The 27,247-nt window shown below is 40.8% G+C and overlaps 1 protein-coding gene across 1 annotated transcript in view; it reads right to left on the bottom strand.

Annotated features, from left to right (window-relative positions):
* The window catches only part of HADHA (hydroxyacyl-CoA dehydrogenase trifunctional multienzyme complex subunit alpha), a 53,448-nt gene that overhangs the window by 7,951 nt on the left and 18,250 nt on the right, over nt 1-27,247 (bottom strand). The window contains exons 8-14 of the mRNA XM_033425094.2: nt 19,531-19,653; nt 18,951-19,069; nt 16,937-16,993; nt 15,176-15,285; nt 11,214-11,348; nt 8,968-9,139; nt 5,627-5,713 (exon numbers count right to left, since the gene is read on the bottom strand). Coding sequence (XP_033280985.1) covers nt 5,627-5,713; nt 8,968-9,139; nt 11,214-11,348; nt 15,176-15,285; nt 16,937-16,993; nt 18,951-19,069; nt 19,531-19,653 — 803 coding nt within the window. The remainder of the gene's footprint in view (nt 1-5,626; nt 5,714-8,967; nt 9,140-11,213; nt 11,349-15,175; nt 15,286-16,936; nt 16,994-18,950; nt 19,070-19,530; nt 19,654-27,247) is intronic.

Here is a 27,247-nt window from a genome sequence, read left to right as displayed (position 1 = left end):
AAAACAAGACGCATATATTTGCTGTCTACAAGAGACCCACTTCAGACCTAGAGACACATACAGACTGAAAGTAAGGGGATGGAAAAAGGTATTTCATGCAAATGGAAACCAAAAGAAAGCTGGAGTAGCAATTCTCATATCAGACAAAATAAACTTTAAAATAAAGACTATTAGAAGAGACAAAGAAGGACACTACATAATGATCAAGGGATCGATCCAAGAAGAAGATATAACAATTGTAAATATTTATGCACCCAACATAGGAGCACCTCAATACATAAGGCAAATACTAACAGCCATAAAAGGGGAAATCAACAGTAACACATTCATAGTAGGGGACTTAAATACCCCACTTTCACCAATGGACCGATCATCCAAAATGAAAATAAATAAGGAAACACAAGCTTTAAATGATACATTAAACAAGATGGACTTAATTGATATTTATAGGACATTCCATCCAAAAACAACAGAATACACATTTTTCTCAAGTGCTCATGGAACATTCTCCAGGATAGATCATATCTTGGGTCACAAATCAAGCCTTGGTAAATTTAAGAAAATTGAAATTGTATCAAGTATCTTTTCCGACCACAACGCCATGAGACTAGATATCAATTACAGGAAAAGATCTGTAAAAAATACAAACACATGGAGGCTAAACAATACACTACTTAATAATGTAGTGATCACTGAAGAAATCAAAGAGGAAATCAAAAAATACCTAGAAACAAATGACAATGGAGACACGACGACTCAAAATCTATGGGATGCAGCAAAAGCAGTTCTAAGAGGGAAGTTTATAGCAATACAATCCTACCTTAAGAAACAGGAAACATCTCGAATAAACAACCTAACCTTGCACCTAAAGCAATTAGAGAAAGAAGAACAAAAAAACCCCAAAGTTAGCAGAAGGAAAGAAATCATAAAAATCAGATCAGAAATAAATGAAAAAGAAATGAAGGAAACGACAGCAAAGATCAATAAAACTAAAAGCTGGTTCTTGAAAGTATAAACAAAATTGATAAACCATTAGCCAGACTCATCAAGAAAAAAAGGGAGAAGACTCAAATCAATAGAATTAGAAATGAAAAAGGAGAAGTAACAACTGACACTGCAGAAATACAAAAGATCATGAGAGATTACTACAAGCAACTCTATGCCAATAAAATGGACAACCTGGAAGAAATGGATAAATTCTTAGAAAGGCACAACCTGCCAAGACTGAATCAGGAAGAAATAGAAAATATGAACAGACCAATCACAAGCACTGAAATTGAAACTGTGATTAAAAATCTTCCAACAAGCAAAAGCCCAGGACCAGATGGCTTCACAGGCAAATTCTATCAAACATTTAGAGAAGAGCTATCACCTATCCTTCTCAAACTCTTCCAAAATATAGCAGAGGGAGGAACACTCCCCAACTCATTCTACGAGGCCACCATCACCCTGATACCAAAACCAGACAAGGATGTCACAAAGAAAGAAAACTACAGGCCAATATCACTGATACATAGATGCAAAAATCCTCAACAAAATACTAGCAAACAGAATCCAACAGCACATTAAACGGATCATACACCATGATCAAGTGGGGTTTATTCCAGGAATGCAAGGATTCTTCAATATACGCAAATCAATCAACGTGATATACCATATTAACAAATTGAAGGAGAAAAACCATATGATCATCTCAATAGATGCAGAGAAAGCTTTTGACAAAATTCAACACCCATTTATTATAAAAACCCTGCAGAAAGTAGGCATAGAGGGAACTTTCCTCAACATAATAAAGGCTATATATGACAAACCCACAGCCAACATCATCCTCAATGGTGAAAAACTGAAAGCATTTCCACTAAGATCAGGAACAACACAAGGTTGCCCACTCTCACCACTCTTATTCAACATAGTTTTGGAAGTTTTAGCCACAGCAATCAGAGAAGAAAAGGAAATAAAAGGAATCCAAATCGGAAAAGAAGAAGTAAAGCTGTCACTATTTGCAGATGACATGATACTATACATAGAGAATCCTAAAGATGCTACCATAAAACTACTAGAGCTAATCAATGAATTTGGTAAAGTAGCAGGATACACAATTAATGCACGGAAATCTCTGGCATTCCTATACACTAAGGATGAAAAATCTGAAAGTGAAATCAAGAAAACACTCCCATTTACCACTGCAACAAAAAGAATAAAATATCTAGGAATAAACCTACCTAAGGAGACAAAAGACCTGTATGCAGAAAATTATAAGACACTGATGAAAGAAATTAAAGATGATACAAATAGATGAAAAGATATACCATGTTCTTGGATTGGGAGAATCAACATTGTGAAAATGACTCTACTACCCAAAGCAATCTACAGATTCAATGCAATCCCTATCAAACTACCACTGGCATTTTTCACAGAACTAGAACAAAAAATTTCACAATTTGTATGGAAACACAAAAGACCCCAAAGAGCCAAAGCAGTCTTGAGAACGAAAAACGGAGCTGGAGGAATCAGGCTTCCTGACTTCAGACTATACTACAAAGCTACAGTAATCAAGACAGTATGGTACTGGCACAAAAACAGAAATATAGATCAATGGAACAGAATAGAAAGCCCAGAGATAAACCCATGCACATATGGTCACCTTATCTTTGATAAAGGAGGCAGGAATGTACAGTGGAGAAAGGACAGCCTCTTCAATAAGTGGTGCTGGGAAAACTGGACAGGTAAATGTAAAAGTATGAGATTAGATCACTCCCTAACACCATACACAAAAATAAGCTCAAAATGGATTAAAGACCTAAATGTAAGGGCAGAAACTATCAAACTCTTAGAGGAAAACATAGGCAGGACACTCTATGACATAAATCACAGCAAGGTCCTTTTCGACCCACCTCCTAGAGAAATGGAAATAAAAACAAAAATAAACAAATGGGACGTAATGAAACTTAAAAGCTTTTGCGCAGCAAAGGAAACCGTAAACAAGACCAAAAGACAACCCTCAGAATGGGAGAAAATATTTGCAAATGAAGCAACTGACAAAGGATTAATCTCCAAAATTTATAAGCAGCTCATGCAGCTTAATACCAAAAAAACAAACAACCCAATCCAAAAATGGGCATGGGCTTCCCTGGTGGCGCAGTGGTTGAGAGTCTGCCTGCCGATGCAGGGGACACGGGTTCGTGCCCCGGTCCGGGAGGATCCCACATGCCGCGGAGCCGCTGAGCCTGCGCGTCCGGAGCCTGTGCTCCACGACGCGAGAGGCCACAACAGTGAGAGGTCCGCGTACCGCAAAAAAAAAAAAAAAAAAAAAAAAAAAAAAATGGGCAGAAGACCTAAATAGACATTTCTCCAAAGAAGATATACAGACTGCCAACAAACACATGAAAGAATGCTCAACATCACTAATCATTAGAGAAATGCAAATCAAAACTACAATGAGATATCATCTCACACCAGTCAGAATGGCCATCATCAAAAAATCTAGAAACAATAAATGCTGGAGAGGGTGTGGAGAAAAGGGAACCCTCTTACACTGTTGGTGGGAATGTAAATTGATACAGCCACTGTGGAGAACAGTATGGAGGTTCCTTAAAAAACTACAAATAGAACTACCATATGACTCAGCAATCCCACTACTGGGCATATACCCTGAGAAAACCGTAATTCAAAAAGAGTCATGTACCAAAATGTTCATTGCAACTCTATTTACAATAGCCCGGAGATGGAAACAACCTAAGTGTCCATCATCGGATGAATGGATAAAGAAGATGTGGCACATATATACAATGGAATATTACTCAGCCATAAAAAGAAACGAAATTGAGCTATTTGTAATGAGGTGGATAGACCTAGAGTCTGTCATACAGAGTGAAGGAAGTCAGAAAGAGAGAGACAAATACCGTATGCTAACACATATATATGGAATTTAAGAAAAAAAAATGTCATGAAAAACCTAGGGGTGAAACAGGAATAAAGACACAGACCTACTAGAGAATGGACTTGAGGCTATGGGGAGGGGGAAGGGTAAACGGTGACAAAGCGATAAAGAGGCATGGACATATATACACTACCAAACATAAGGTAGATAGGCAGTGGGAAGCAGCCGCATAGCACAGGGAGATCAGCTCGGTGCTTTGTGACCACCTGGAGGGGTGCGATAGGGAGGGTGGGAGGGAGGGAGACGCAAGCAGGAAGAGATATGGGAACATATGTATATATATAACTGATTCATTTTGTTGTGAAGCTGAAACTAACATACCATTGTAAAGCAATTATACTCCAATAAAGATGTTAAAATGAAAAAATAAAAAGTGAAAAAAAAATGCACAGATCTTAAAGTGTTCAGTTTGATGAGTTCTGACAACTGTGTATCTACCCACGTAATCACTACCCCAAGCAAAACCTACTGACATCGTTCAAAGAAGCTGTGCCAAAAGGTGGCCGGCTGTGTCCTGGACTGCTGGGACTTTCTCAGTTGTAGCACTGGAGGGCCTGTGTCCTGGGCAAACTGAGGTGGGTCGCCCTACTTGTGCCCCTGTGGCCTTCCTCTTACATGAATGACCTAGGCAAGCAGGTGCTAAAAGCTGCTCAAGATCCCTCGGGGCGAGGACTGCTAAGTGTGAAGCTTGTTCTGCTCCACGGCGAGAAGGAGAGGTTAGCATCAAAGGCACAGCAACAGGGGCTCCTCTGCTGCCCTCCAGTGCTGAGGAGCTGCTGTGAGTGACTACGACGTGGCCAGACTGTCTATCTGCCATTACTCCACGTCTGTGTCTTCCTTCAGCTGCCACTTCTCCCCACGACCTCCTCCTGCCATCACTGAACCTGCCTCTATCAGGCCCACACCACTTCTAATCTGCTGTGTGCTAGGGAACAAGATGACCTTGAGTTAGCAAGCTATTAGAATGGGAATAAAAAGACTTTCGTGTTTTTAGTACATGGACTTTGTATTAACAGTTTCAGCTGCTTAAAGGCCTTTTATATTTCCTGCCTACTTTTGGCTGGTTCTGCTTCGCTGAGGCTAACCGGTATCCTCCAGAGAGGCGAACTGTTTTATTTCTCCTTGAATGATTTCACTTGATTTCCCTGGTAGAGAGCAGAAGCCCAAAGATAGATTTCTAGGCATCATTCCAGATACTCACTCTAAGTGCTTCTACATCCACCCCTCTCATGTCCTGGGCAGAAGCTCTAAGCAAACCGGGCTGGACACATCCCACCACAGCCCCTGACCTTCCATTTCTGGATCTGGAGTTGGAACCAAACCCATCCCCGACAGTCACCAGAGTCTGCTCTGTAGCTCAAGTGTTATTTTGGAACATCTCTTCTTACTTTAGGGTCTATCTTTCAATACCCAAATGTAATAAACGTAGGTTTTATAGTCTGAACCTGAATAATAATACCCATTAGGGATGCAAATCACCTATAAAGGTATATTTTAGTTGTAGTTCACTTGTTCCTGCATCTCACACTGGTCACGGTACTAGCTTTTTTGTGCCCAGTTTCTGGGACTACATCCTCACCCTCATCCACTTCATCATCCACACCAGTCCCTTCTCATATTCTAAGCCTTCAGCAATGAGCCTGAAGCAGTAAAACATTTCAGGGTTTTCCTCTGTTCAGAATTTACCTTCTCAGGTCTTTTACTGACAGCAGCAATTTCGTTGATTGGGAGAGCAGATGTGTTGCTGGCAAAGACACAGTGATCTGGAATCACCTGCAGGAGAAAAGCATTTAAGAATGTGTCAAAAAAACAAAAACAAAAACAAAAAAAAAAAGAATGTGTCATGTAGGCCTGGGAGATGACTGGAGTCCAAAGCAAAGCCAATGAGTGACACTTGGGCCCCGCCCACCCTTCACCTTTGAGAGAACCAACCATAATGTGCATGCCTATTTCATGTTACACATGTGTTACTAAGAAATGGTACAGCACTATAATTATATCTACAGTGCATGAATACAACTATTAGCTTTATCAACCTGCAGAATAGTGTCTAACGGAGATTTTCTCAGCATTCTGCCCACAATCTCAGCTTATTCATATTTTTATTCAGATACTTGGATGAGAAACATAGAAGGCACATCTGTCAAATGTGTGCAAATCTGGGCAGGCAGAATCCTAACATCAGAGTTGAGAATCAAGATTCAAGATACATTCAACACGCTGAAGCACTGAGTGCAAAATAAGATCAATTATAATGAGGATGAAGGTAAAGTACTGCATTAAGATTTTATGAAAGAGAAAGAGAAAAAAATAACTGAGTAGGCATCTAATGGGCAAGACCTGGGCTTGGCAGTAAACTTGTGTTAAAGAGCCCATGATTTTATTTAATCAAAAGTATAGGGGCTTCCCTGGTGGCGCAGTGGGTGAGAGCCCGCCTGCCGATGCAGGGGACGTGGGTTCGTGCCCCGGTCCGGGAAGATCCCACATGCCGCGGAGCGGCTGGGCCCGTGAGCCATGGCCGCTGAGCCTGCGCGTCCGGAGCCTGTGCTCCGCAACAGGAGAGGCCGCAGTAGTGAGAGGCCCGTGTACCGCAACAACAACAACAACAAAAGTATAATGTGGGTCAAAAGTAGAGCCCGATGATCAGAAAGCTAACATAGTCTCAAGTTGCATTATTAACGGTATGGTGTCTAATGTTGGTGGTAAAATTCTCTATGAAGAGCAAACCAATGTCTCCAAAGATGGCTGGCAACAATCTTTCCCCTCTTGTACATGTGTGTCTCTCCTCCCATCCAGGGGCACAGTCTCTTTCTCCTCCTCTTAAATCTGGGCTGGCCTATGACTTGCTTTTACCAATGGAAAGTAGCAAAAGTGACGCTGCCAGTTGCAGGACTTGCCTTATGAAGTCCGCTGACTTCTGCCTTGCTCTCTTAGAAGCCAGCAGCCATGCTGCAGAGAAGCTCTGGCTCGACCACTAAGCGAGGACAGGCCACAGGGAGAGGGAGGCGCCCCAACCAAGCTTTCAGCTGAATGCAGTCCCACGAGTGACCCCATTGGGAAGCCACGTGGAATTAAGGGCCAGCCGCCTCTCAGAGCCCTGCCCTAACTGCAGAACTGTGAAAAGGTCATTGTTTTTGCGGTGGTTTGTCACACGCCAAGAGAACACTGAGACATGGTGAAGACAGTAAAGGAGACAAGCAAGACAGTGAGGGTCTGGAGACAAGAATTATGAAGCTATCAAAGGAGTGAGTTTCTTTAGTTCTGTGGAGAGGAACAGAAGTGAAGTTTTAAATCCCTGAGGAATAGCACATGTAGCTTCAGCTTTACCATTTTCCCGTAAAGAAAGGAGAGGCCAGGTAAGAGGATGGACTTGGTGGCTTCCTAAAGATCTGTCACTTGAAATTCTTTGATTTCCCAAATACAGATTTGTTCTGGACCTTGCTCTTTTCCACCCTTTCTGAAAAACTTCTTTGAGTATCTCCTACCTTAGACGATTTCACTAGCTTCTCTAAAAAGGTAAAGGCCTGTGACATGTTACATAAATAACTACAACATACGTAACACTTTGGATTTTACCTTTAGCAATAATCTTCTTACTCTTTTCTTACTATCTGCTAAAAATTCATGATTCCCCGAATATCCTCCCTTTCCCACAGTCCATGGACTTCACGGACATATAAAACCCCTTTTCTTTTCTTTCTTTCTTTCCCTTCTCTTCTCCCTTAACCTTTATGTTTCAATGGGAACTACTGTATTGATTTGTTCATAGTCTGCACTTCTGTTGATCTGATCCCTCTTCTTTCTCTTTCTTTTCCTTGACCACTGGCTTCCCAACTGCTAAAACTAACAAACTTTTCTACACTCAGGTACTCCCAAATCCTGATTTTCCAAAAGCAAATACCATCACCCAGTCAGGTGGCAAATGCTCTTTTAGTGGTAAACGGCTCTGTTTTTGCCGCCCCTCAGTCTACCTTCCATTGGCCCAGCAGGGCCCCCAAAGCCCCGGGAACGTTGTGTCCATTTCTCTGCTGCAGTGCCACCTTGCACAGAGAGAACACACACCTACCCAGCTCTTCTGAATTCACTCCCTCAGCTGAACCTACATTACACTCTGCTTAAAGAAAAGATTTTGGAATGTGTGTTTCACAAGTGGAATCCATCCCAAACTGAGCTGCTTGTCTTTAGTTTCTAAACCCTCCTTAGGTTCATTCTTTAGTAGAGCAGAGATTGTCCTCCCATGGAAGGGAGTCTTAGGAGTACAGCCCACTACTCAAGATACCCCAGAATGCTGCAAAGTCAGTGCCATTTTATTTACACCATTTACTAACCTACACTCTGTTTATTTAACTGTACCCGGTTCTACCTCCTGCCTGGATTACTGCCATCTCTTCTTTCCTTCTTTCCTCTTTCTTCATACCACCCAGTTCAAGTACTTGTTTTGTTCATATCATCCCATATCAAGAGCTGACTACGCACAGCCTTTGGGCTCAAGACCAGAGTAGCATTTCCACAAAATGAGCATCTGAATCCTGCCTGGAGAAACTGTTTCTCCCTATTTCCTCTGCTGCCTAGACCTGAATTAGTTTAGTTATAGCTTGCAGCCAACCAATGATGTCAAGACGTCTGGCTACAGTCCATGAGGTTATTTGTACGTTTGGGTGACTGAACTCCCATATAAGGCTAATGAACCCTGTGCTTAAGTTAATAAGCTACTTGTTTGTCTTTTCTTAGGACTTTGACTTGCCCTTTTTACAGTGTGCATGGGTTCACATAAAAACTTACATTTGGGGGACACAGTTTTGAGGGGCGCAAGCCTGTTGTGTCCCCTTTTGCCTGGCAAAGCAATAAAGCTGTTCTTTTCTACTTCACGCCTCCAACAAACAAACAAACATACAAAACCCCTTACATCTGGGAATGAATGGCCCTATAAAAAGAACCACAAGTTTCCTATAGTTCCTTTAAAAAACCCTGTCTCTCTGTTCTCCACTCACAACACTAGGATTCAGTACAGCAGGCCCCTTACTTACAGCTTCTACTTCCTTGAGCACTTTGTGCTTAAGACTGAGGTCCTCAAAAACAGCTTCAATCACCATGTCAGCCTTTTCAAAACCCTGGTAATCGAGCTGCCCAGTCAAGTTGCTGAAAAAGGCGTCCCTTTCAAACGATGTTAGTGCTTTCTTCTTCACTTTATCATTCAGTCTAGGAAAAAAACACATTCCTAGTCAGAGGAGGAGAACAGGAAACTAACATTTATTGAGTGTCCACGGGCCAGAGAGTGTGCTGTGTGTTTTTCACCAACTCAGTGAGGTAGCTCCCATTCTGAGGGAGCTGAGCTGCTCAAGGAGACTCAGAGGGACTTGTGGTCCAAGAGCGAGTTAAGGGAGGGTCCTAGGGTTCAAACAGGTTGGCCCCCACATCCATATTCTTTCTACTAAAAGATGCCTCTACATGCCCAACCTGCATAAACGGTGTCACTAATAAAACAGTTAAATTCGCCAAGAGGAGTGAACGTGAACACTATAATGGCAAACAAGAGAGCAGCTCTAGTAATTCTCTACCTACAATAGGGGAAACAGCCAACACAGGCCCTAGACCATGAGTTTATACTTGCTTACATATCATTTTGTTATTCTGTAATTGTGATCTACCGGAGGACAGAGACCAAGCATTATGTCGTATATTCTTAATCCATTTCCTGGTCAGTACCTAGTAGCACATCATATTGATTACATAAAACATTAACCCAAGGTTTCTTCTTCTCCACAGGGAGCTAAAAAGGATTCCTGCTACTCAGACACTTAACTGATTGTTTTTTATTGCCAGGGAAAATAGGCTCTCTTAGGTTTCAATCTGACCGCACTTTCAGAATAAATGACCTAGAGTTTTCCTCTGAAAGAAGAATGAAGCTACACCCCATTCACTAGTTTCCTTAACCAAAAGAAAAATTAAAGCCACAAGGTAAGTTCAAAGAAGTAGTCAGTTTAAGTCTCAAAAGTATGGATTCAAATATCCTGGTTTCTGACAACCGTGTCAGCAGTCAGCAAGCAAGATTCTTGTGAGAGTTCAAAACATTATTAGTTGCTTTAATTCTAATGCCTAATGAAACTATTCCCGACAGGACAAGAAATATGTATGTCCCAAGCCAGCAGTACAGTGAGGCGCCCTCACCAGAGCCCGATGTTTCTAATGTGAAAAGGGAAAGCCGGACAGCTGGATCCAAAAGAGATCGAGGGGGAAAAGCGATTTTAGAGCAATTTCTCATTCTGGTGACTGTATGAAACTCTGGGAACACTCGCGTGCTGGCCTCAGGGCAATGGTGTTATCGAGCGCATGCCTTTTGGGGGGTCAGAACCTTTTACTACAATGCCTTGCTATCTTACATTAAGATAGTTGCTATCTGCCAACATGATTAAACCTGCCAGGTCCTGCACAGTATTATGGTAGCAATATATGAGCAGAAAAGGGGTAAGAACACACTTAAGCTACATAATCCACTTAAGAAACAAAAAAACGAACTCAACTAAAAGTCACATGCAAGACCATCAAAGTTCAGCCAGCCTTAGACAGTCTATTACATTGGAGCAGAGAAATCAGCGGAAACAAATTCCCAGTTTGGCCAAGTGGCTGCTCCATTTTTCCCCTCTGCACAACAGGCCGTATGTGTGTGGGGTGGGGGAGAGGAGGGAGGGACGGGCAGGAGGGAGAATAATAGTCCCCGTTTATTAATTCAGAAGTAAGATGGAGACACAGTCCATAAGATCCAGATATTGTGGAGCCAAATCAGTTAACTGCTTCTCTATGGTAACGCCAGTCAAGAAAAATGAGGTTCATGAGTTCTGATCCCAGCCCTACCTTCAAGATGCAGTTACACGTTTCCTCATATCCTTATCTCAGTTCTCTCTATAGACACAGTCATGCTGTTTCAATATTCTATAACAATACAGCAATTAAAATTCACAAACATGAGACTTTCTAGTCTGATACCAAAGTATAAACCATATGGCATTTAAAAACGTCTAATAGATAAGGTTTTCTCTTCTGCACTCAGACTCCAATGATGTTAATGATTTATAATAACATTGTCTGCAACAACAGCAAAAAAAAAAAAAAAAGAAAAAAAAGTGAAAGAAGGAATTAGCATGTCTAAAAAGCAAAGGAAATGAGACTTAACAATGGAGTATCCAATACAGATCATGTTCAGGAGAAAGGAAACGGTGACGGCAAAAACCAAAACACACACTACTCTCCCCGCCAAGGCAGAGAGCAGGCTTACCCTCTGAACACTTGCTGCTGTCCTCGCCCCAGCGCGGCTAGCGTAGCATCCTTCAGTATAGTCTGTAGGCCCTTATCCACGGAGACCTGGGCAATGCCGGCCCCCATGAGCCCTGCGCCAAGAATGGCGAGCTGCCTGAAAGGAAAGGATGAAATCACTTTTGGTATAAATCTTAATTAATTCAGTAAAAGTGGGAGATTGCCCAGGTCATCTTCCAATAAACCAACTAAAGCAGGGACAACAATAAGGTATTTAAAATAATTTTTACCTACAAAAAGATATCTTTCATAAATGACTGATTTTCAAAGTTAAATGCAAAAATCCATTAGGTCTAAAAGAATTGGTCTACCCAAGGAGACAGAATTATACTGATCTTCAATCATACCTGAGATCACTGAAAACAAAACAACATGGATTACGCTTAAATTAACGAGTATTTTTCTTCAAACAAAAGCCAACTTGCAGTGATAGGCCTAAAGACTAATCTCTCTTCTACCAACTACTTACTTGCTAGTGATTTTGCCATTTTCCAGTCATCTTTCATTTCTCTTGAAATGTGTGCCTTTCTCACCCCTTACCTGGATTGGTTCAAAAGCCTCTTGGATGGTTTCTTTGCTTCCAGACCTTACCCCTCCCTCAAACACCTCCATACACGGACATTACTGCCTTTTCCACCCCTGAATTCCCTTGAACTTATCAGGACCATTTGGTTTACCCCATAGTATTTTGGAACAGCTTCATGCACATCATTTTTGTCTCATCAACTAAATTCTAAGCTTTTTGAGGGATAGAGATCATGTCTGATGACTCTTTTTAGTTTTCCATAGTTTTGGAACAATATGCCATTTTCCCATAAGTAACTAAAAAAAATTTTCAGAACAACTTCCTTCATAAAAGAAGCCCAAGTTTACAACACCATAGACCTAAATTAGAGTTGTTTCATTCAAAACAATGCTGATTATAATGTTCAAAAATCATATTCAAGACCTGAAAAGGCACCCTAACTTCAACTCCTGGGAGTATCTTTCAAATGCAGCTTTGTGACAATACACATTTTTATATGGTGAGTGTTAAGTAACTGGAGAACATGAGAAAATAGGGTAGAAAAACATAAAGAATAGGAGCTGAAAAAATTATTCATGTATTTACTGCACCAAAATTAAAAATTTGCTTGACAAATGACAACAGGTATAGCAGACAAAGGATTACTACTGGGGAAATATAAAGAACACACATATCAATTAAAAAAGACAACCCAATAAAATGGGCAGGGGTTTATATAAAGCAATTCATAGAAAATGAAAACAAATTGCCAATAAAATGCCCAATTTCCCTAATAATCTGGGAAATGCAAATTTAAAAAAATGTATTCTCTCCCCATCAGATTGGCAAAAATTTTAAAAGTAACAGTGAGGGTATAAAAAATTTTGTTCTTTCATGCATGGTTGATAGAAGTATATACTTTGCCCTATATAGGAGGTCAAATGTATTAAAACCAAAAATTGCATCTTCTACGACCCAGTAATTCTACTATCTGCTCTAGAGAAATGCACTTATGCACAAGATGATACGCTGTGATGAACAGTCATACAATGTTTACAATAATGAAAAATTGGAAGTCATCAATCTTTCAGTAGAAGAAGAAAAGGAACAAGTTAACTGGTATGTACCCACATACATAGTCTCCAAGTCGTACCACTGACTAAAAAGGATTATTATAGGATTCATACTGAAGGATTCCTTTTATATTAAAACATTCAAACCATAAACACAAAACATTCATCTAGTATTCAAACTTCCTTATAATAGTTTAAAAAAGGAGATTAAGAATGCATTCTTTGCATAAAAAATTAATTTATAAAAAGAGAAAATACATAAGGAATTCAAATTATTATCCGAGGCAAGGGAGAAGAGGCCTAGAGAGAAAGAAGTGGAACTATTACTGACAACTGGGAAAGCAGGAAGGGGGATGCCCTTTCTTCAATGATTTTTATTAAATTTTCAGTTCAACCTATTCTGCCTTGCATACCTTATAATTTATTCTTCATTTCTAAGATGATGTTACCTTTTGTCAATTTATTTCCCAAGTTAGGTCAACTCTTACATCATCCCGTTTTTCTGCCCATTTAATTCTCAGTTTTTGAACTTCTGATTCAAAGTGATTCTTTTCTTATCTGTAAATATTTATTTAAGAATATATAATTCAAGTTTGGAAGCATTCTGCTATAGTTTTGTATTGTGGTTGTTTTGGGGGAAGAATTTTTGTAAGCCTAAGTATTTTGATTCTCATTTTCTTATTTCTTCTTACATGAGTTTCACATGCATGCTGCCTGTCTTTTCTGTGTACTGGTACACAATAACAGCTTCTCCAGGTGGTATTATATGCTATCTGCATATAACAGTAAGAGTTACATGCAGACCAGAGTAGGAGTCAGGAGTGGCTAATCAGCTTAAGAGTAAACATTTTATAATTTAAAATTTTTTAAATTAATTAATTAATTTATGGCTGCATTGGGTCTTCGATGCTGCACGCGGGCTTTCTCTAGTTGCAGCAAGCAGGGGCTACTCTTCATCGTGGTGCACAGGCTTCTCATTGCAGTGACTTCTTTTGTTGCGGAGGACGGGCTTTAGGCATGCGGGCTTCAGTAGTTGTGGCTCGTGGGCTCGGTAGTTGTGGCTCACAGGCTCTAGAGTGCAGGCTCAGTAGTTGTGGCGCAGGGGCTTAGTTGCTCCACGGCATGTGGGATCTTCCCGGACCAGGGTTTGAACCCGTGTAACCGCTGGCAGGCGGACTCTCAACCACTGTGCCACCAGGGAAGTCCAATTTAAAATTTAAGAGTAATTTTTGTAGTATGTATGAAGAGATTCAGATTTAAGTGGCCATATCATCATTCCACTGCAGCGTGGAAGTAATTCATCTCACCCACTGAATGCAAGATATTGTCAACATTAGGTGGTACACAGACAACCCGACTGATACCGATCACCACGTGCGCTGGAGAAGCAGTTACAGTTGTATTTCATATTCTAATTTGGAAATCAGCCCTCTTGGCAAGAATCTTGTCTTCTCACCTGGGCTTCTTATTAATTTCCTCTTCTGCTTTGGATTGCAATCTCATTAAATGTGAGCGGCTGGAGAAAGTAGTAACTTTAGCTGCTTTCACAAATCCCTCTCTGTAATTCAGGTAGACAGTGTTCCTCAACCTCAGCACTGCTGACATTTTGGACTGGATACTTCTTTGTTGTGGGGCTGTCCTGTGCACTGTAGGATGTTTAGCAGCATTCCGGGCCTCTGGCCACCAGATGCCAGTACCATCCCTCCCTCCCCAGCTGTGACAACCAAAAATATTTCCAGAGATTGGCAAGTGTCCCCTGGTGGCAACATTGCCCAGGTTAAGAACCACTGAGCAAGGGGGTGAGTTTAGGGGCATTACTAAACTTAAGATGCTGAAGAGCTATTTAGGCAGCATAACACTGAAAGGCTCGCTGAAGAGAACAGATATGAAACAGGTAAGTAGGCTCTCAAACGCTTAGGCTGTAAGCTAAACGAAGGACAAGACTTTAACGACTAGAATGAGGCTTTACTTTTTTTAATGAGGGAGAAGTGTGAGTTCCCAGAGAGGGTATCTCAAGTCACAGAGAGAGATAAGGTCATTAAACAGCACACAGTGTGTGTATTTGGTTTAGGAAGGGGAAACCTAAACCATATTTCTAGGGGACATCAATAGTGAGACAAAAATGCCTCTAGAGGAGACATTAGAGAGGTCAGGAGAAAACTCAGCACAGGCAGAACTCTGAAAGCCAAAAAATCCTTCGTAGGAATAGGGATCTAAAGTGCTCAGGACAGAAGAGGTTTAGGGCAAGACTGAAGGCATAAATCTAGCTCTATGGATCTTCAGAGACATCGACAAGCGTAGCATGTGCTGAAATCCACAGGGGCTTCCTATGTAGAGCTGACTTACTTAACCTCCTTCTGCGGAGCTCCAAATTTATTCTTCTTGCATAGGGTCTGACCACGGTAAAGTCCCATCAAGGCTTTTGATTCTTTGGTCATTGCAAGCTCTCCAAATTTCTGGAAAAAGGGAAGAAGAAAAGGTAGAACTTCTCAGTCTTGTAGACGTGGATTCTTTGGGGTCAGTTTCTCTGCAGAGCAGAGGTAACACATGCAAAGCCTCAGGTCCTGAGCTGCTGAAGTTGGTCTCCTGCTGAGCATCTTTCTTTAACTCTCATCTGTTCCACTTCCAACTACTGCTTTGAAAGGTTCTGGATATAACTGAGCTCTCAGATTCTCTACACCAGAGGTGGTAACTTTTTTCATGGAATTAGAGTGTCAGAGCCAAAATGGACCAATCATCTCAACCACCTCTCTCATTTTAAAGACTGGGAAGAGGAGGCTCAGAACTTGACCTCGCTCAAAGCCACACTGCCTCAAAGGGGCAGAAACAGAACCTGAACCCAGGCAGTATGACTCCCAACTCCAGTTCTCCTTCCAGGGTAGCAGGCTGCCCCATGTGATATCTGCCACTTTAAAAGGACCTTAACACTTACAGAGAACAAGTCTCAACTTAGTGGGAAAGAGCATGAGATTTAGAGTCTGTATTTGAAAGAACTGAGTTTAAAGACTGGCCCTGCCATTTCCCAGTTGTGAAGCTTTCTTCATCCTTAAAATGGGAAAAACAATACCTATTTTACAGTATTGTTGTGGGAAGTAAATGAAAACACTAGTAAAATGACTGGGCCTCAATGTTAGCTATTACCATCATCAATATTACTAGAATTTACTGGTACGATTACATGGTTGCAAACAGCACTTAAAAGAAGGAATCCCTCTAATAATGTTGCCTTCATGTCTGAAGAGAACATGAAACAATGTTCTACTAATCTTGGCAAAGTAGGTTCTATTCAATAAACCAGTGATTTTCAAACCACGGGTAGAAATCTATCAGTGGTCTTGAATTTAGCAGGTTGTGGTAAGTAGAATAAATAGAAAATACTGAGTACAGTGTACAGGCTAATTATTTTGGGAAATATGCTTCAATCTTTCTGTACATATGTATATGTGTACCTGGTGATAATGTAAAAGAATTAATCAGAGTGCACTGCAGTAAGCAACCCAGTATAAGAAATGTTTTCTCTGGAACTTGTCCTGAGCTCTTCAGATAACTTTTATTCTATTACTGAAGAGCAATCATCCTTCAGTGATTGCTTAAAACTTCAAAACAACCCAAACAACTAAAATCTACAATACCACCAACTTGTTAGGAAGTGGAAGGGGTGAGGTTGGTTCGTGTGTTGCTCTGTTTTCTTGTCTTAGTGGGTGCAAAACATTTCCCTTCATTTCCTAATTCACCAAAGGAAGGCTGGGCTTCACAGGTTTATCTCCAGGCTCTAACAAGAACCATATTTTTGTATCAATGTACTCACTTTATCACAACAAAACCAGCCCAACTACAGAACAAAAAGTTTGAAAGGATTCTAACTCTGCCCCTGCTTTTCCTAGTTATACCCTCCTTATTGAGAGCAAGTTCAAATATCTGGGGACTACTATGGTTTTCTTAGCACCTACTTGCTCACTGAGATTAATCGTAAGAAATGACAACCACTGGAAGAAAACATTTTTTTACTAGGCTTTGAATACTTTACCTTTTTTCAGTTTTACACAGCATTGTGGATCTCGCTTTTTCTGTCTCTAATAATAAAACACTGAAAGGAAATAATTTTACCTGAGATTCAGAGAGATAGCCAGCATCACTCCCTTGCTCAATCCCAGTCTTCACTACCTAAAAAACAGATAAAGTACTTGTTCCTTGTTGGAATCGATTGGCAAGATACACAGTAATGCTGAAAAAAGTGGCTAGTGTTGTTAGTCTTCAAAGAGTAAGTCAAAAGTCTAGACTGGAGTGAGAAAGAGGACGGAGTGCCTTATTGCTTAAGACTGACTTAATTCTCCATCTCTGAGGCTACTGCTCAACCTAGTATACAATGGAAGGAAATAAAACAGAAGGAAAGAGCATTAAGAAGTCAGAATAGGAAAAGAGCACAGAGGTTCCACAGCTCAAACTCCACCTCCTTATCCTTTGAATCCTGTTATTTTGTCAGAGAAAGAGTTGTCATTACCCCTTTCTGAGTCCAATAATAGGTTTACCTTTTCCTCTTAACTCCCTTCCCTCCTGCTTGAATTATTCTTCCGGCTCCTCTCCTGTTCTCCAAATGTGGGCAGGTCCCCAAAGTTCCACTTGCAGCCCATTTCCCCCTCTATTTATTCTTCCTCAGGAACATCATTTAGTTTATCACATTAATCATGAACTCCATGAAATTCAATTTAACATTTGGGGTAAGTACTAACCTAAGTACAATAGCAAGTATAAAAGAAATAACCCTGTATTCAATCACCATAATTTAATGGTGATTAAAAAAAAACCCAAATAAATCAATCTATATCCTTAATTGACTTCTCTGTCTAAACTACTGTTGCTTGAATTTCCTGAATACCTAATCTCAACACTTCTAAACCTTGACTCCTAACTCTCTTTGGCAAGTCTCTTACTACCTTCGTATTGTTGCTTTTACTATTCTATTTCGGGGTCTTATTCAAACTTCAAGTCTGAATTACCAGAACAGTTTCCTAGTTCATTGATCTACTTTGTCTCTGTTTCTAATCCATTTTTACTCACTGCCATGAAAACGGTTCTCTATGATCTATATAGGACAAAGATGAAATTTCTTAATTAATTACTGTCTACCTTTTGAAATCCATCTTCGGTCTGCCTTTCTGAAGACACTGCATTATCCTCCTACAAAAATTGATCTGATTTGATGTTCCTTGAAGAGCCTCATGCTTTCCAGCTTCTGTAACTTTGCTCAAAATGCCCATCCTACCTGGCTTTCTCATCATGTATTCTCTAACAATTTCAGGGATCGTTCCCTCCTCAGTGAATTTAGCAAACTTCCTCTGTCCCAGTTAGCTGGCGTTAACCCTATGCAGCTGCATACCGCCCCATCCTGCCATCTGCCTTACCATATATATGTGTTTAATCTCCCCAACCCAGACTGTGTGAGGTGAATGGAAGTAGGGGACCACGTTTCATATTTTATATACTTTGGTGTCTTTGGCTCAAAATATACCTGTTGACTAATTCATTCTCCAATTCTGAAATCTTTGATTATTGATCTTGTCTTCAATTATTGCTCTTTTGATCTTGGACTTTCCAGACTGAAGATTTTATAAGTTTTAAAGTCTACCTTGAGACAGATGTTACTTCAACTCTGTGATCATTTTAATCATCCTCCTTGAGCTTTTCCAGAACTTCTCTATATCATTACATCTTTTTCATAATTACGGTAATGGAAAGTCAATGAGACAGTTTAGGTAATGACAATGGTTTTGACTAAGGACAGAATACAGCCATTAATTTTGTTTCAACTACCTCTTAATTAATGTCCAATATTTTACTGGTTTTGTTATACTGATACGACATAGGTTCCTTTCTTGGTTTATAACTGGTTATTTTAAGCTCATCAACTAAAAAGTATGCCTGGCACTAATTTTCCCCAAATATCCATTTATATAAATCCTCATAGCTTGCTATGCTCTTGTGTTATTTTTGGTAAGTACTTTGATAGCAGCATGAGGAACTTTAGTACTGGCAAACATGGTGCAGAATGGCAATAAAGAGTACTTGCTCTAGACAAAGGGAAGAAACATGAGAAATGTGGGAGTACGGGGTAAAAACTCACATCAATTATTTTCAGAGGTGCAGGATAAAGGCCTTTGGTCTGCTTTCGTACTCTTTCTTCCACCTTTTTGTAAATCTGTTGCCTGACAAATGGAATACTCATGGCATACGATGTCAATTCTGTAAGGTAAAATGCTTTTAGATCCTTACTGGAAAGAGCCCAGCCTCCCCTGTTAGTTTGTTCTGTAAACTCCATAAAAACGCAGTGATTCTAGCTATCTGAAAGAACTGCTCTTTATTCTGACATAAACAATCTAAATTTCAACCTAAGCACTTCTTTAAACATTAGTTGATAAGTATTAAAGCTTGGTGTTGGGTACATGGGTGTTTATTACACTGTTACATTATTCTATTTTGGTATTATTTAAAATTTTCCAAAATAAAAAATTAAAAAAAAATGTCTTTAACCAGTGTAAGGTCCAGGACTTGAGCCTAGAGAAGAGTTATTGCATCCTTTAAGGTAGACTTTACACTTAAGAGTAAATAATGCACTTACCTCTTCCTCATTTCGGATTTATAGAAAATAAAATTAAATTCCCCGGAAAGAAGCTTTGCCTTAGTTCTTTAATAATGACACTCACTTTCTACCAATCCCTTGTCTCTCTTTGGAGAGATCTTTTTATCAGCTAGTCCTTTAGCAAAAGTAATTGCAACTTCTTCTAGGTATTCAATTGTCCGTTCCTCTGGAGGTTTTATTCCTGGTCCTGTAAAGATGAACACAACAGACTGGAATGTAAATCAGGCTTGGATCAGTCCCAGGTGGGCAAAACCCAGGCAGGCCAAAGCCAAAGGCTCCAGCACCCACTTTCAGCGCAGCTTTCTAAGTCTGACTAGAGACCAGTAGGTGGCAATGTCATGAACTATGGACTCAAAAAGAGAAGTCACACTGAGCGAAGGTGCAACAACCTCCTCCTGGTAGAAAACAAGTCTTAAGCCCTATTTAAGTCTGGCCTCCACTTCTGAGTAGGATGTATTATGTCTCATGAGGCCTGTTTTCTTGCTGCAAAACTGGAAAACAAAAAATCAATTGCAAAATCACATTTGTAAAGACACTGGAGAGCTGTGGAAGCAATAAAGGTTATATGAACAGAATTCCAGAGAGGGAAGAGCCTGTCCAATGTGAACTGATGATTGCTGGACATTGTCTTTCCTGGGGGTACATGATGCTTTTGGGTGTGGGCTGAAGATTGGACCTGGCTCAAGCAGAAGGATGCTACTGAGGGAAAGTGAAATGAACAGAGTTTTTGGTGGTCATACACAACAAGTCAGTACTAGAAGAAACCAGACGCAAAGCTAGTTTTCCCACATGGAACATTTGTGAAGTTCTAAGGTGGTGCAAGAGGCTGGAAGCTAGAGTGAAATCTCTTATAGTGTCATAATGTTTAGCACATGCAGTACTTGTACAAAAAGAGGGACATGCCAAAAACATGCACCTGAGTTTTCGCTTGAGGCAGAGCCTGATACCAAACTTGCTGGAGGCAGGAGACAAAGACTCAGAAGAGCCAAAGGCTGTTTTCACACAGCTATGAAAACAGACACCTACCAGGCTCTCAGTCAAAGGCTTGTAAGAGCCACACTGGAGCGAGAGGTGGCTGAGGTTGAAAAGCCGATCTTGTGCCTTCTTATGGTGTATAGGGAACAAAATCCCAGTAGAGGGAGAAGCCTGCAACAATATGCAACCATTCTCCACCTTAAGACATTTGCCCTACTTTCAGCCTCCGCGGAGGAGGAAGAAAATGAACTAAGCCCCAAACGTCTGAATGACAAAAGCGCACAGGGTCCGCAAAAGTCATAATGTAATGCTGGAATTACGGAAGAATACTGGAGAGCAGTTGCTACACAAAAGGAGAGCTCCAGAGATCTACAGAGGGGCCCCTTGAAACTAAGGCGAAGTATCATTCTGCACATGCATGAGAGGAAACTACCTGAGGCCAGGGAAAGAACCAACATAAAGGTATGAAAAGAAGCAAGAAAAACATGGCCTACAGCTAGGAGACAAACTGACCGATAGAAACAGGTGCAGAATTGAAAAGATAGGATAGGGCTTCCCTGGTGGTGCAGTGGTTGGGAGTCCGCCTGCCGATGCAGGGGACATGGGTTCGTACCCCGGTCCGAGAGGATCTCACGTGCCGCGGAGCAGCTGGGCCCGTGGGCCATGGCCGCTGAGCCTGCGCGTCCGGAGCCTGTGCTCTGCAGTGGGAGAGGCCATGACGGTGAGAGGCCCGCGTACCGCAAAAAAAAAAGATAGGATAAGCAGACACAATGTTAGAAAGGTTACTGTGAATTCATGCCATATGTTAAAGAAGGCAGAGGAAAACAGAAACATAATGAAGAGAAATTGAAGATGTGACAATGAATCAACTATTACTTCTAAATATGAGAAAAAAACAATATCTGAAACAAAAAATGTAGGCAATTGGATTAATAGCAAATTATACTGTGAAGAAGAAAAGATCAGGAAACTTGAATACATGGCAAGAGAAATATAAACAGACTGAAAAAGAGAAACAGAGCTTCATTTTGGGACAATATCAAGTAATCTAAAATATGTGAGACTGAAGTCTCAGGAAAGGGGTAGGGGACTAAGGAGACAAAAGACTTGTACTCTGAAAACTATAAGACACTGATGAAAGAAATCGAAGATGACACAAACAGATGGGAAGATATACCATGTTCTTGGATAGGAAGAATCAGTACTGTCAAAATGACTATACTACCCAAGGCAATCTACAGCTTCAATGCAATCCCTATCAAATTTTCACAGAACTACAACAAAAAATCTTACAATTTGTATGGAGACACAAAAGACCCCAAATAGCCAAAGTAATCTTGAGAAAGAAAAACAGAGCTGGAGGAATCAGGCTCCCTAACTTCAGACCATACTACAAAGCTATAATCATCAAAATAGTATGGTTCTGGCACAAAAATAGAAATACAGATCAACAGAACAGGATAGAAAGCCCAGAAATAAACCCACACACCCATGGTCAATTAATGTACTACAAAGGATGCAAGACTATACAATGGTGGAAAGACAGTCCCTTCAACAAATGGTGCTGGGAAAGCTGGACAGCTACATGTAAAAAAAATGAAATTAGAACATTCTTTAACACCATACACAAAAATAAACTCAAAATGGATAAAAGACCCAAATGTAAGACGGGATACTATAAAACTTAAAGTAAAACGTAGGCAGAACACTCTTTTACATAAATCACAGTAACATCTTTTTCGATCCACCTCCTAGACTAATGGAAATAAAAACAAAAATAAACAGATGGGACATAATTAAACTCAAAAACTTTTGCACAGCAAAAGGAACCATAAACAAAACGAAAAAACCCATAGAATGGGAGAAAATATTTGCAAACAATGTGACCGACAAAGGATTAATCTCCAAAATTTACTAACAGCTTATGTGGCTCAATATCAAAAAACCAAACAACCCAATCAAAAAATGGGCAGAAGACCTACATAGACATTCCTCCAAAGAAGACATACAGATGGCCAAGAGGCACATACAAAGATGCTTAACATAGCTAATTATTAGAGAAATGCAAATCATGACTACAATGAAATTATCATCTCACACCAAGCAGAATGGCCATCATCAAAAAATGTACAAACAATAAATGCTGGAGAGGGTGTGGAGAAAAGGGAACCCTCCTACACTGATGGTGGGAACGTAAATTGGTACAGCCACTATGGAGAACAGTATGGAGGTTCCTTAAAAAAGTAAAAAATAGAGTTACCATATGATCCAGCAATCCCATTCCTGGGCATATATCCAGAGAAAAACATGGTTCAAAAGATATGTGCACCCCCAATGTTCACCACAGCACTGTTTATAATAGCCAAGACATGGAAGCAGCCTAAATGTCCATTGACAGATGAATGGATAAAGAAGATGTGGTACATATATACAATGGAATATTACTTAGCCATTAAAAAGAAGGAAATAAAAAAAAAACAAGAAGGAAATAATGTCATTTGCAACAACATGGGTGGACCTGGAGATTATCACACTAAATGAAGTAAATCAGGGAAAGACAAATATCATATGATATTGCTTGTATTCAGAATCTAAAAAAAAAAAATTTGATACAAATGAACTTATTTACAAAACAGAAACAGACTCACAGATGTAGAGAATGAACTTATGGTTACCAGGGGGGATGGGAGGGTGGGAGGGATAGATGGGGAGTTTGGGATTGACATGTACACACTGCTATATTTAAAATAGATAACCAACAAGGACCTACTGTATAGCACAGGGAACCTTGCTCAATATTCTGTAATAACCTAAATGGGAAAAGAATTTGAAAAAGAATAGATACATGTATATGTATAACTGAATCACTTTGATGTACACCTGAAACTAACACAACATTGTTAATCAACTATATTCCAATATAAAATAAAAATTAAAGAAAAATCACCCTGAACAACAACAACAACAAAGAAAAGAAAAGCAGTAGGGGAGATGGAAAAATATTTAAAGAAATAGCCAAGGGCTTCCCTGGTGGCACAGTGGTTGAGAGTCCACCTGCCGATGCGGGGGACACGGGTTCGTGCCCCGGTCTGAGAGGATCCCACATGCTGCGGAGCGGCTGGGCCCGTGAGCCGTGGCCGCTGGGCCTGCGGGTCCGGAGCCTGTGCTCCACAGTTGGAGACGCCACAGCAGTGAGAGGCCTGCGTATCGCAAAAAAAGAAATAGCCAAAAAGTTTCCAATTTTGATGAAAACTCCAAGCTCACTATCTAAGAAGCTCAATGAATCCCATGAACAGCAAACATTTAAAACACACACACACACCAAGGCACATCATAAATAAATTGCTAAAATCAGTAATAAAGGGAAAACGTGAGAGCAGTTTGGGGAGGATTGGGGTAGGAGTGGAGAAGACACATTATATACAGATGACCAAAGATAAAAATGACAACAGACTTTTCCTCAGAAATTATGCAAGCGACAACACAATGTAAATATCTATACAGTACCAAAAGGAAAACACTGGAAATCTGGGATTCTATACCTATCAAAAATACCTTTCGAAAATGAAGACTTTTTCAAACAAATCAAAAAGTGAGAGAATTAACTGCCGGCAGACCTATACTATAGAGCATGTTAAAGGAAGTTCTTCAGGTTGGAGGAAAATCAAGCCAGATGGGAACCTGGATCTATACAAAGAATAAAGAGCACCAAAAATGATAAATAAATGAGTAAACAGAAAAGAATCATCTCATTTTTTAAATCTCTTTAAAAGATAATTGTTTAAAACAAAAATAGTAATACGCTAAGGAACGTATAATACATGCAGAAGTATAACAAGAATAGCAAAAGAATGGGGGGAAATGAAAGTATACCCTTTAAAGGTTCCTACCTTACATGTGAAATGATATATCAAGACAGATTACATGTTAAAGATGTATGCTGGACTTCCCTGGTGGCACAGTGGTTAAGAATCTGCCTGCCAACACAGGGGATACAGGTTCAAGCCCTGGTCCGGGAAGATGCCACATGCCACGGAGCAACTAAGCCCGTGCGCCACAACTACTGAGCCTGCACTCTAGAGCCTGCGAGCCACGACTACTGAAGCCCGCACGCCTAGAGCCCGTGCTCCGCAACAAGGGAAGCCACCGCAATAAGAAGCCCGAGCACCGCAACAAAGAGTAGCCCCCGCTCCCACAACTAGACAAAGCCCGTGCGCAGCAACGAAGACACAATGCAGCCAAAAATAAATAAATAAATGTTTTTTAAAAAAAGAAAGGAAAGAGAAAGTCATCACCCTCATCAATTCTCAGAAATGAGCCAGTTTAAAGACCCAGAACCCCTTGAATAAAGGGGAGGTTGTAGCTCCTTGAGGGAATTATACTGTGAATCTTCCCCAAAGGGACTCTATGGTCATTTACCTTGAGGAAAGGGAAATAATCAGACTTTTGGGGGATACTGGACACTGGCTCGGAACTGAGAGTAATTCCAAAAGACTCAAAATGTTATTGTGATCCACCAGACAGGACAGGGGTTTATAAGGTCATGTGAGAAAAGGATTATTAGCTCAGTTCTATCTCAGTGGGCCTAGTGGGTTCCTGAACTCATCCTTTGGTTACTTCCAGAATGCACGATTGAAATAGATATCCTCAGCAACTAGCTCCTTGACCTGTGGAAAAAGGACTACTATAGTGGGAAAGGCCAAGTGAAAGCCACTAAAACTGCCTCTACCCAGAAAAATAGTAAAATAAAAGTAATACTGCATTCCTGGAGGGACTACAGAGACTGGTGCCACCATTAAGGACTTGAAAGATGCAGGAGCGGTGATTCCCACTGCATCCTCATTCAATTTACGTATTTTTGGCCTGTGCAGAAACCAGATGGCTCCTGCAGAATGACAGTGGACTATGGTAAACTTAATCAGGTGGTAACGGCAACTGCCGCTGGTATTCCAGATGCAATTTCATTGCCTGAGCAAGTTAACACATCTCCTTTTACCTCTTGTGTATTTGCTTATCTGGAAAGTGCTTTTTTCCTTGATAGCTGGTAGTAAAGACTACCAGAAGCAGTTTGCTTTCAGCTGGAAAGGCCTGCAATATACCCTTACTGTCTTACCTCAGGAGTGATCAATTCTACATCCATAAGTCATAATTTAGCCCACAGGGACCTTGATTGCCTTTTCCTTCCAAAAGATACCATGCCAGTTCATTACATTGATGATATTATGCTGAATGGACCTGGTGAGCTGAAAGTACCAACTACTCTAGACATATCCATCTTAGTGAAATTTCTAGGGGTCCAGTGGTATGGGGCATGCTGAGACATTCCTTCTAAGGTGAAGGATAAGTTGTTGCATCTGGCCCCTCCCACCACAAAAAACAGGCACAACACCTAGTGGATTTTGGAGGCAACATCTTTTTTGGATGTGCTACTCTAGCCCCTTTACTGAGTAACTTGAAGGCTGCTAGTTTTGAGTTGGGCTTAGGACTAGAATAGCTGTTCTGCTCTTTAGACCATACAATTCAGACCTGAAGGCGCCTGAAGCATCAGTGGTAGACAGAGATGCTGTCTGGAGTCGTTGGCAGGCCCTACAGGCGAATCAGAGTACAGATCCTTAGGAATTTGGAGCAAAGCCCTACCATCCTCTGTTAATAATTACTATCCTGCTGAGAAACAGCTTTTGGCTTCCTACTGGGCCTTAGTGGAGACTCTAAGCTTAACCATGGGCCAAGTTACTATGTGATCTGAGCTGCCTGTCATGAAATGGATGCTGTCTAACCCACTAAGCCATAAAGCTGGGCGTGCGCAACAGCACTCCATTATCAAATGGAAGTGGTATACATGAGACTGGACTTGAGCAGACCCTAAAGGTACAAGTTGCATGAGGAAGTGGCCAAAATACCCTTACTCCTGCTTCTCTCTCTCAGCCTGCACCTATGGCCTCATGGAAGTTCCCTATGAGCAGCTGACTGGGAAAGAGAAAACTCAGCAAAGAATGTGAAAATATTTGTGCTTCATGTGAATGGTCAACAAGGGGTGATCTCAAAGAGGATTTTAATGATCGAGTGGAAAAGATAATCCATCCTGTGGATACCAGTCAGCCTCTTTCCCCAGTCACCCCTGTCACTGCCCAATGGGCTCATGAACAAAGTGGCCATGATGGCAGGGACGGAGGCTGTGCGTGGGCTTAGCAACAACTACTCACCAAGGCCAACCTGCGTGCAATCACTGTTCAGTGCCCAATCAGCAGCACAGACCAACACTGATTGTCTCATACCAGGACCCTCCCAAGGTGATCAACATTCTGGCAGATTGACTACACTGCACTGCTTTCGTCATGGAAAGGGCAGCACTCTGTTCTTACTGGAATAGACACTTATTGCGGGTATGAATTTGCCTTCCTGGCATGCAATGCATCTGCCAAAACTACCATTTGTGGACTTATGGAATGCCTTATCCACCATCACGTATCCCACACAACACTGCTTCTGATCAAGCAACTCACCTCACAGTAAATGGAGTGTGGCAATGGGCCATGCTCATGAAATGTACTGAACTCACCATGTGCCCCATCACCGTGAAGCAGTTGGATTGAGAGAAGAGTGGAATAGACTTTTAAAGACTCAGCACTAGGTAGGTGGTAATACTTTGTAAGGCTAGGGCAGTATCACCTAGGATCCTGTATATGCTCTAAATCAACCTCCAATATACGGTGTCGTATCTTCCATAGCAAGGATTCACGGGTCCAGGAATCCAGAAGTACATATAGAGGTGGCTCTGCTACTACCCCTAGTGATCTACCAACAAA

Source organism: Orcinus orca, chromosome 13 (assembly GCF_937001465.1).
Source record: "Orcinus orca chromosome 13, mOrcOrc1.1, whole genome shotgun sequence".
NCBI classification, from domain to species: domain Eukaryota; kingdom Metazoa; phylum Chordata; class Mammalia; order Artiodactyla; family Delphinidae; genus Orcinus; species Orcinus orca.
The sequence above is the reverse complement of the archived record's forward strand: the minus strand, read 5'-3'. Positions and strand labels throughout refer to the sequence as shown.